The sequence below is a fragment of the Nannobrachium achirus genome, assembly GCF_963921795.1.
Source record: "Nannobrachium achirus genome assembly, chromosome: 9".
In the NCBI taxonomy this organism is placed as follows: domain Eukaryota; kingdom Metazoa; phylum Chordata; class Actinopteri; order Myctophiformes; family Myctophidae; genus Nannobrachium; species Nannobrachium achirus.
In genome coordinates, this window is record NC_137818.1 from 10,837,562 (window position 1) to 10,849,207 (window position 11,646).

General features: G+C 41.0%; 1 protein-coding gene across 1 annotated transcript; it reads left to right on the forward strand.

Annotated features, from left to right (window-relative positions):
* Positions 1-671: 671 nt before the first annotated feature.
* LOC308291840 (nuclear factor 7, ovary-like) lies at positions 672-2,821 on the forward strand (the record flags this gene model as incomplete). Its single annotated transcript, XM_080733971.1, has 2 exons — positions 672-2,081; positions 2,810-2,821. 2 exons carry the CDS (start codon positions 672-674, stop codon positions 2,819-2,821), a joined length of 1,422 nt encoding a protein of 473 aa, XP_080590097.1.
* Positions 2,822-11,646: the final 8,825 nt, after the last annotated feature.

Here is an 11,646-nt window from a genome sequence, read left to right on the forward strand (position 1 = left end):
TCCATTTTTGTTTTGTTTGTTGAGAGAGGGTTGGATACAACAGTAATTTTATTTGTTTTCTTTAGTGTAAGCATTCTCAAGAATAAATGTTACATCATGGGAATTATTTCATCCCTCCTGACAACTAATTATGAATAATTTAAACTTCTTGTATATTTTAATTATGAGGAAGCTCAGGATTGGTTCGGTGGAAACAGATTTGATTCATCAAAGAGTATCCCATATTGATTCCCCTCAACAAATATTTAAATGTGGATACATCAATGACTCATGAGGACTTTGCAGATACTTGGCCAGTGTTGACTTCCACCTCAATAATATTGTTCTTGTCAAATACAGTATATGTAAATTAAGTATCTTAATCCTTTGTGTGCATTACAACAGGTCTGTAGTGGCGTGTCAAAGCTCCATCCCCTGCCAGACTCATCTGAGACGATAAGATTGACCTTCAGATCAAACACAGCTTCCAGTGAGGAGGACAGACGGTCTTTCTACAGCTACAGGAGGGAATACTGACCCAGACCACTGGAACCTGCTGCTGACTCTGGACTTTAACAACAACCACCATTCACAGTGAAAGCAAACTTCAGGGAACATTCTAGAGGAGGAAGTGTTGCCACCACTGACTGACTTCCTGTATTGAGTGTTTGCAGTTCAATCAAAGAGACTAAATGGCTTCCACGTTGTCTCTTCCAGAAGAGGATTACTCCTGTCTTGTGTGTTGTGACATCTTTAAAGATCCTGTTGTCCTGTCATGTAGCCACAGCTTCTGTAATGCTTGTCTGCATCAATGGTGGATTCAGGAGGGAATGAAGCAATGTCCAGTTTGTAAGGAAATACATTCTACAGAACATCTACCCCGTAACCTGGCTCTGAAGAAACTGTGTGAGGCCTTCATACGGGAGAGACAGAGAGCTCAAAAACGTAAGAGGATTTCATCAGGGTCTGAGGATCTCTGCAGTCTGCATGCCGAGAAACTTAAACTGTTCTGCCTGGAATGTCGACAGCCAGTGTGTCTTGTGTGTCGAGATTCTAAAAAACACAACAATCACAGCTTCAGACCCATCGATGAAGCTGCTCTGGATCACAAGGAGGAAGTCCAGAAATTACTGAAGCCTTTACAGGATAAACTGAAGGTCTTTACTGATGTTTTAGAGATTAGTGACAAAACAGCAAAACACATTAAGATCCAGGCTCAGAACACAGAGCTGCAGATCAAGGAACAGTTTAAGAAGATGCATCAGTTTCTACTAGAGGAAGAGGAGGCCAGCATCAGTGCACTGGAGGAGGAAGTGCGGGAGAAGAAGAAGAAGATGAAGAAGAAGATTAAGGGTCTGAACAGAGACATATCAACCCTTTCAGACAACATCAGAGCCATAGAGGAGGAGCTGAGAGCTGAACACCCGCAGAATTACAAGACCATAATGGCCCATGTCACACCGCAGGACCCACCGCTGGTTTCAGGAGCACTGATAGACGTGGCCAAACACCTGGGAAACCTGACTTTCAGGGTCTGGAACAAGATGAAGGACATTGTCTCCTACACTCCTGTCATTCTGGACCCCAACACTGCCATTCCAGAGCTCCACCTGTCTGATGATCTGACCAGTGTCACAGAAGGAAATTTTCAATGGTTATTTCCTGACAATCCAGAGAGGTTTGACGATGATGTCACTGTCCTTGGTTCGGAGGGTTTTAACTCGGGGACTGTGAGATGCTGGGATGTTGAGGTTGGAGACAATGCAGACTGGAGTGTGGGTTTGTTATCAGAGTCTTACCAGAGGAAGGGAGGACGTAGTGGTCAACATTGGGGTATACGATTTTTCGAAGGTAAATACTACGTAAGTGTGGTGTATACACCAGGGCCAACCAAAGTTCTCCGTTTGAAGCAGAAACCTCAGAGAATCCGAGTCAAGCTGGACTGGAATAAAGGAAGGTTGTCATTCTCTGATCCTGATACTAACAAACACATACACACCTTCACACACACTTTCACTGAAACACTCTTTCCATACGTTTCCTTGATGACGTTTCCTGATGATGATGATCTCCCTATGAAGATCTTACCTGGGAAGATCAGTGTAACAGTGGAACAATGCAGTTAGACATGATGATGATGATGATGATGATGCCGATAAGACGTTGAGAGTCTTTTTACTTTTGTAGAATATATACTGGTCAATGACAGTCACGTTAATAAGTGTTTCCTAAAGCAGTGGTTTTGAAGTACAGTTTCATGACAGTAAAGTTCACTGGTATGCGGTCAACTAAAATAACCCACACCTCAAAAAAGCTTTGGGCTTGTTAATTGGGGTTTTAAAATGGGGTTAAATGGGGTTTAATTCAGTGTCTCAAACCTTTTCATGTCAGAACCCCCAAATGGATATTTGGCTGCGGACCCCCACCTGAAAATATGTTGTGCCCCCTGAAGAAAACATATTTGTTCAAAAATCTGAAATAAATCTTGATGTGAACTTTTAATTATTGTCTGATTGTTTCTTTGTTGTACTGTCTGAGTCACTGGACGTTACATAAAGAGTTAACAAAACATATATTTCCAGGGTAGTAGGCCTAGCTGAGCAGCGCACAAGTGTGCATTTACAGCAACACTCTGCGCGCGCGCGCACACACACACACATACACATACACACGCACACACACACACACACACACACGTTACATGGTAAAATCACATTTGTATAAAACTAAGACATTTTTACTTTTTCCCTGCAGTGATTATACAGGAAATGTAACTTTTGATAAAAACATGTCACTGAAACACTCTTTCCATACATTACCAATACTCAAGCTCATCCTGTGAAGATGTTACCTGGGAAGATCAGTGTAACGGTGGAACAATGCAGTTAGATATGAGGATGATGACGACAACAAGACATTGAAAGTCTTTTTACTTTTGAGGAATATATACTGGTCAATGACAGTCACGTTAATAAGTGTTTCCTAAAGCAGTGGTTTTCATTGATTGATTGAAGACTTTATTAGATGTTTGCATAGGAAAGGGTACAGTTTCATGAAAGAACATTTCACTGGCATGCTTGTTCATATTGGGGTCCTTTTTTAACACAGACCCTTTCATGTCAGAACCCCAAAGCGATATTTAGCTGCCGACCCCTATCTGAAAATATTTTGGGCCCCTTGAAGATAAACATGTAAAAGCATATTTTTGTTTAAAAATCTGAACACAAATTTTGTGTGAACTTTTAATTCTTGCCTGATGGTTTCTTTGTTGTCCTGTCTGAGTATAAAGAGTTAACAACACATATGTTCACCATCCACCATATCCCATGTTTTGTTAATTCATAATTCCAGTATAGCATCTATTGTTCAGTCATGACTTATTCATTATCACATTTAGATCTGCCTAGTGACACACAAGAATTTGGTGTCAACTTGGCCACGGGCATAACTTAATAATTTCATCAGCCAAATTATTATGTTAATTATATCCAAATATAAGCCAGTTTAATAGAAATAATAACAACAACAATGATTTAACAACGTTCAAGGGCCAAGGGACTAAACCTTAGTGGTGTCAACACTAGCTGGGCCTTCTGACATATTATGTGAGTCGCGGTGCCATTGGCAACTCAAAAAATATGAATATATTTTAATCAAGAAAGCTTAAAAAAGTGAGGCTGTTGCGACCAGCCTGAAGCGAACGGACACTCCGGATGTAATGGGGACACCAAATCCGAGACCGGCTGGACTGGAATAAAGGAAGGCTGTCATTCTCTGATCTTGATACTAACACACACATACAAACCTTCAAACACACTTTCACAGAAACACTCTTTCCATACATTACCAATACTCAAGCTCATCCTGTGAAGATGTTACCTGGGAAGATCAGTGTAACGGTGGAATCATGCAGTTACATATGATGATGATGACGACAAGACATTGAAAGTCTTTTTACTTTTGAGGAATATATACTGGTCAATGACAGTCACGTTAATAAGTGTTTCCTAAAGCAGTGGTTTTCATTGATTCATTGAAGACTTTATTAGATGTTTGCATAGGAAAGGGTTTCATGAAAGAACATTTCACTGGCATGCTTGTTCATATTGTGGTCCTTTTTTAACTCAGACCTTTTCATGTCAGAACCCCAAAGCGATATTTAGCTGCGGACCCCCATCTGAAAATATTTTGGGCCCCTTGAAGATAAACATGTAAAAGCATATTTTTGTTTAAAAATCTGAATACAAATTTTGTGTGAACTTTTAATTCTTGCCTGATGGTTTCTTTGTTGTCCTGTCTGAGTATAAAGAGTTAACAACACATATGTTCACCATCCACCATAGCCCATGTTTTGTTAATTCATAATTCCAGTATAGCATCTATTGTTCAGTCATGACTTATTCATTATCACATTTTGATCTGCCTAGTGACACACAAGAATTTGGTGTCAACTTGGCCACGGGCATAACTTCATAATTTCATCAGCCAAATTATTATGTTAATTATATCCAAATATAAGCCAGTTTAATAGAAATAATAATAATAACAATGATTTAACAACGTTCAAGGGCCAAGAGACTAAACCTTAGTGGTGTCAACACTAACTGGGCCTTCTGACATATTATGTGAGTCGCGGTGCCATTGGCAACCCAAAAAATATGAATATATTTTAATCAAGAAAGCTTAAAAAAGTGAGGCTGTTGCGACCAGCCTGAAGTGAACGGACACTCCGGATGTAATGGGGACACCAAAAAAAGGCCATCATAGGCATACCTGGCTCCCTAGAGAAAACATATGCACCCACTGCGCATAAACTGAGCTACACTTCCTAACCACCTGCCCACTGTACCTGACAGTGGGCAGATCCACAGATCAAAACCACCCAAGGAGAGGGGCAGACCAAAGACCAGATGGAAGGATTACTGTATATCTCTGACAACCGTTAGCTGTCCATTGTCATCATTATTTCTTTCATAGATGATGGGGCCCTAAGTTCTCTAACTGGCCACCATTACTGTCCATTCACTCCATTGATTAGTGTGAAAGAGGCTGGACACACGTGTGGCACATCTACTTTATTTCTTTACATACTTAAATGAGGCGTGCTAACTCGTCACTACCTGTCTTTTGTCCAGGAACAACAATCACATTAACACAACAGAACAATAGTTCTTTCTTTCAATTCAAATTGCAAATGAATGCATGTCCACAGAGCTCACTGTCTGAGTGTGCCATCCTTTGTACAGGGACTTGAGGAGGCAGAGGTGAGGGGAGGAGTGAACATAAGCGCAAACATAACATTTCTTATGAACGAATCACTCATGAACGACAAATGTACACACTCAGAGTTACACACCTGTAATCTATTTGGTTCCATTTGTACACTCTCAAAGTTACTGAACCATTTGGACAATGTTTTTTAAATAATGTTTTGGACTTTTTGCCTTTATTGGTAGTACAGGTAGACAGGAAACAGGGAGAGAGAGATGCAGCATAGGCCGTCGGGATCGAGACTCAAACCCGCAACACGCTGCGAGGCATCAGGGCCTATGAGATAGGTGTCTGAACTGCTAGGGCCTAGACCTAGAGGTTCTAGAGTTTAGGGGCCCCTCACACTGTCACACCACGATACGACCAATGCTCCACCACTCGTTCTAACAAGCTGTCATTATTATTAATATTATTTACACAGGGTAGTAGGCCTAGCTGAGTAACGCTCTGCGCGCGCACGAGCACACACACACACACACACACATAATGTAAAATAAACATTTTTATAAACTAAGACTAGTGACAGACAAGAATTTGGTGTCAACCTGGCCACAGAAATAACTTCATAATTTCATCAGCCAAATTATTATATTAATATCCAAATATAAGCCAATTAAATAGAAATAATAACAACAACAATGATTTAACAACATTAACAAAGACCAAGGGACTAAACCTTTGTGGTGTCAACACTAACTGGGCCTTCTGACATATTATGTATAGTCGCTGTTTATTGGTCAAGGAAAGGTAAAACAATACAAGCACATTGTTTTTTTTTATGTTTTCTATGTCATTCTCTGATTCCGATACTAACACTGACATTTTTGTCACAACCTGGCTCTTAGGCCATGACAAATCGAGGAGGACACGGGGTAGTGGCTTTTAAAGTATAACAATGATTTATTAACAAATGGATTAAAATGATAATGTACAGGAGTTTGAGGTGTGTTAGTCAGTAATCAGTAGTGTCAGCAATGCATGGATGTGTGGTAAGTGTAGTGTGGGGTGTTGTAAGGTGTATAAACTAAGCATAAGGAGAACTAAACAATAGGTGCTGTCGTCATGAGAGGGAGAGAGAGAATAAGGGTGCCATGCAGGCTGTTAATAAATCATTGTTATACTTTAAAAGCCACTACCCCGTGTCCTCCTCGATTTGTCATGGCCTAAGAGCCAGGTTGTGACAAATTTGTCACGACCTGGCTCTTAGGCCATGACAAACTGAGGAGGACACACGGCAGTGGTATAGATACTAACAATAATTTATTAACATAAAGAATAAATAATATATACAAAGGTTATGAAGTGTGTAAGTCAGTCATCAGTAGTGTCAGCAATGCATGGATGTGTGGTAAGTGTAGTGTGGGGTGTTGTAAAGGGTGAGAACTCAAACAAAGGTGCTGTCGTCTGGAGAGAGAGAGAAAGACTGGCTTGGCACCCAGTCTTATATAGGGCTTCAGGGAGCACTGGCCAGGTGCTCCCAATGCACATAATCATGACACACATAGTCTCTGTGGAGAGAAGCACACATACAGGGAGAACTGCATGGACACCACAGGCCCTGAGGCCAGGCCAAAGGGGCCGTGACACCCTCCCCCTTCAAAATGAGGGACCATAAGGGACCGAGATAGTTTAAATAACTCAAACTTAAGTATACTATCAAATTCAAACTAATCAATACATATCAAATAATGAAGGATCTTGTAGCCTAAATTGTAGGTATGAAAGTGACATGTTTTTTTTTGTCCCTCTAGGCCTGTTCTGTCTGCTCCTGCCTCCTGATCTCCTCCTCAGATGCTCCAGGAATCCATGGTCAATCTTGGTTGCTGAGGAGGGGGCCAGGTGTGCTGGTTTTAGACGGACGGGTTGGACTGGAATTTATTGGGGGGCAAATGGTATTGATATAGTATTTAATGGTAATGGATAGTATTTGATGGTATTTAATGGCATTTATATTCACTAATTAACACATGCGTTTTTTCTTCATTATTCAATATATTATATTATGTTGTACATTAATTGGTTTTTTTTTCTTTAGTTTGAATTTGTTATTACGACTCTAAGGAGTCAGGTATAGTGTTTCGGGCCCTTACGGTCCCTCCTTTTGAAGGGGGAGGGCCAGGTCACGACCTGGCCCGTAGGCAATGACAAATCGAGGAGGACACGTGGTGGTGGTATAAAACATAACAATAATTTATTAACCAAAGAGATAACTAATATTTACAAGGGTATGAAGTGTGTAAGTCAGTCATCAGTAGTGTCTGCAATGCATGGATGTGTGTGGTAAGTGTAGTGTGGGGTGTTGTTAAGTGTGGGAACTCAAACAAAAGGTGCTGTCATCTGGAGAGAGGGAGAGAGAATGAGGGTGCCATGCAGGCTTTTATAGGGCTCCAGGGAGTACTGGCCAGGTGCTCCCAATGCCCCTAATCAGCCACCTCATTGGCCGACACCCACGGATGTTTTGTTAATTCATAATTCCAGTATAGCATCTATTGTTCAGTCATGACTTATTCATTATCACATTTTGATCTGCCTAGTGACACACAAGAATTTGGTGTCAACTTGGCCACGGGCATAACTTAATAATTTCATCAGCCAAATTATTATGTTAATTATATCCAAATATAAGCCAGTTTAATAGAAATAATAATAATAACAATGATTTAACAACGTTCAAGGGCCAAGAGACTAAACCTTAGTGGTGTCAACACTAACTGGGCCTTCTGACATATTATGTGAGTCGCGGTGCCATTGGCAACCCCAAAAATATGAATATATTTGTTTGACACCGAGGACAGCGAAAACGCTACGTCACGTCACCCACCCATATATGTTCCCCTTTTCAAAAAAAAATCAAACCTCGGTTCGAAGTGGAGCGGTGAATTTGAGCAGCTGTACCCTATGTGAGTGAGTGAGTGAGTGTAAACTGTGCCTGTGAGTGAGTGGTGAGTGTGCCTGGCCTGCACAAAACAGCGCCCCTCCTTTAACTAGTGTGTTGTGTGTGGCCACTCAAGGTATTGCCAGGCTACGGACACGGCCACCCAGCCAGCCACCCACCCACATACCCACGGACATACCTGTTCATTGGGAGCGCTTTCACCGCTCCAAAAATATTATATTTTGACACAGTTTACAGTTTACAGTTTAGGCATTTAGCAGACGCTTTTAATCCAAAGCGACTTACAATAAGCAGATAACATCACAATAATAAACAAGATAATATGTCCGTACATCATCAACAATATAACAAATGCAAATGGATATCTATCTAGAAAAAACACAGTATAATCAAAGTTCTAAAAAAACCTGAAAACAAAACACTTGCTTGACCAGCCCTAATTTGAAAGCACAATATTCTTTTAGGTTTTGTTTTTTGAAGGATAATCATTTCCACACCTAGCAGCAGATTGCCGTTGTATCTGACTGCCTTGGATCTGGACCTGCACTCTGTCTTTGGCTCCAGGGACAGGCTGCAGCACAGAGCTGGCCTGGACGCGGTGCCTCAGGGCAGAGGCCACCGCCACGGGGTCCAAACCGTACAGCTCCAGGTTCTTGATGAGGGTCACCTGCAGGAAGATAGATAGCAGAAAGGGGTCATCAATATGTCCGTACACGGACAAAATGTGCCCGAGGCAAAGACTTGGCCTGGTCCGTGGCCAATGGTGGAAAAAATGCACTCACGTATTTTACTCAAGTAAAAGCATCAATACCTACTGCAGTATAACATACTTGTTATGTGTTAAAGTATGAAACTGTTGGCACCAAAATGTACTTAAAAGTACCAAAAGTAAAAGTACTAAATGTTTGAAAATAGCAGATCTACGAGCTCACAACCTAGGTATAAAGTCGTTGATGTATGTTTTGTGATATTATAATTTCTGCAAGTAGTAACCAAAGTGTTCAAATAAAAGTAGTGGAGTTAAAAGTACAAATACTTCAAAACTGTGGTAGGCCCACAGTACTTTCCGAGAGGCAGCATTTCTACCACTGTCCGTGGCAAATTTTTGTTTTTCTGTTTCACACACCATTATAATGTACACTAGTGGTGGACAAAACTGTTTATTTCAGTGAACGTCGTGTTCTCAGCAATGATCAGTTCAAATGATTCGTTCACATTCACCATACAGCACATCTCACACTGCCGCCGCAACCACCTGGCGATCCTTTAGCTGTCCATTGTCATCATTATTTCTTTCATAGATGACGGGGTGCTAAGTTCTCTAACTGGCCACCATTACTGTCCATTGATTAGTGTGAAGGAGGCTGGACACGCGTGTCATGCATCTACTTTATTTCTTTCATACTTAAATGTGGCATGCTAACTCGTCACTACCTGTCTTTTGTCCTAGGAACAACAAACACAATCACATTAACACAACAATAGTTCTTTCTTTCAATTCAAATTGCAAATCACTCACTCTGACTGTCTGAGTGTGCCGTCCCGTGTACGGGGCCTCGAGGAGGCAGAGGTGAGGGGAGGAGTGAACTACAACATAACAACATAACATTTCAAGGAAATGAACAAATCGGTCATGATTCTTTCTAGTGAACACATCACATCACTAATTTACACACTCAGAGTTACAAACCAGGGTCCATTTGGTTCCATTTGTACAGTCTCATTTGTACAGTCTCAAAGTTATTTGATTTGTATTTATTTATTATTATGTTTTTGGGCTTTTTGCCTTTATTTATTTTAATATAGTTTTTATTGGGGGTAAGTAGCAAAATACAAAACAGGTCAAAAAGTCAGTTTCCCCGTTTACATAGGAAGCACAAGAAAAAACAGACAAAAAGACAAAGACAGACCAAAACAAAAAGACAAAAAAGTCAGCCAAAGAAAGAACAATAAAAGTAAAAGTAGTTGTTGACAGCATCCAGGACGGAAAACCTTAGATAATAATATAAGCGGGATTCAGGGAAATAAAACCCAGACTGTTCTCAGGCATTTGAGGGGACACCCCGATCATGGGCTCTGTCACAGGAGACTGACCACCTATCCAGCAGAGGCTGCCATATTTTCATAAAGAGATCGTCCTTATTAATAATTGAGTACCGAATTCTCTCCATATGGAGCACGTTGCCGCTTTTTGCCTTTAATGATAGTTAACTATGAAAACCGGCAGATCTTGTCCACGTATTGGCGTATCTCTGTAGGTCACGCCTGACACTGCGGTTCCCCTGACACATCACTGATATCACATGTCTATGGGTTTGCTGTGATGTCAGGGGAACAACTCTTAACAGAGCGGGTTTGCCACTCTGACATCACGTTCTGGCTTCAGAATCCCTTAGGCTTTTATGGCCATATATGGAGTTCCCTGATGTCATCAATGTTAAGCCCATATCTAACAAGACTTCATATGTGAATGCCCATATATGGCCACATACCACACTAACAGAATCCATATATGGCCAAGACAGCCCATATCTACCACTCGTATGAACAAACTGCAATTATTGTTTATTGATCAAGAAAAGGTCAAACCATACAAGCACTTCATTTTTTTTAATTATTTCTATGTTATGCTCTGATCCCGATACTGACATAAACACCTTCGCACACACTTTCAATGACACATTCATTCACATGTATGGTGAATGTTGTCCAATAGCAATTTAAATGTAGCTAATCTACACACAACTAATTTACACTTTTTTAGGTGTGTGAGCCTCCACTACCGTGGACTGGAGTAGTGGTTCTACAACTGTGTGTGTGTGTGTGTGTGTGTGTGTGTGTGTGTGTGTGTGTGTGTGTGTGCGCGCGCGCGCGTGTGTGTGTAAAACACCAAATAATGCAGGCAGGGCAGAATTTGCAGGACGATACCCACTCATCATTTAAATACAAAAGAGAGAATACCTAAAAGAAAGTTACCCAGATGAACTCCATAACAAGAGACTCTCACACACTGATAACATCTAGACTAGAGAGATGCCCCCTCAGCCAGCTGGTCCAGGAACTCTGTAGTACTGTACACAAACACAAGCAGAGCCACCAGGAAGACATCTCTCTGGACTAAACCTAATTGTAAAACAAAAGCTACCTGACACAGTGGAACGAAGCAACCCAAAAGCAGAACAAACTAGAATGCTATTTGGCCACTAAACAGAGAACATAAAGTGGCAGAATACCTGAGCACGGTGACCAACCAAAAACAAAGAAAAACCCTTGACAAGGTACACACTCAGTGAGCATAGTCTTGCGAGAAAGGCTGTCATAGGCATACCTGGCTCCCTATAGGAAACAGCACAAAATGAAGTGGAAACTGAGCTACACTTCCTAACCACCTGCCCACTGTACCAAGACATGAGAGACACATACAACCCATAGATCATAACCCCCAGGAGAGTTTGAAAACATGATGAAAAAAAATCCCTTAACTGCTGTGTGAAGAAAAA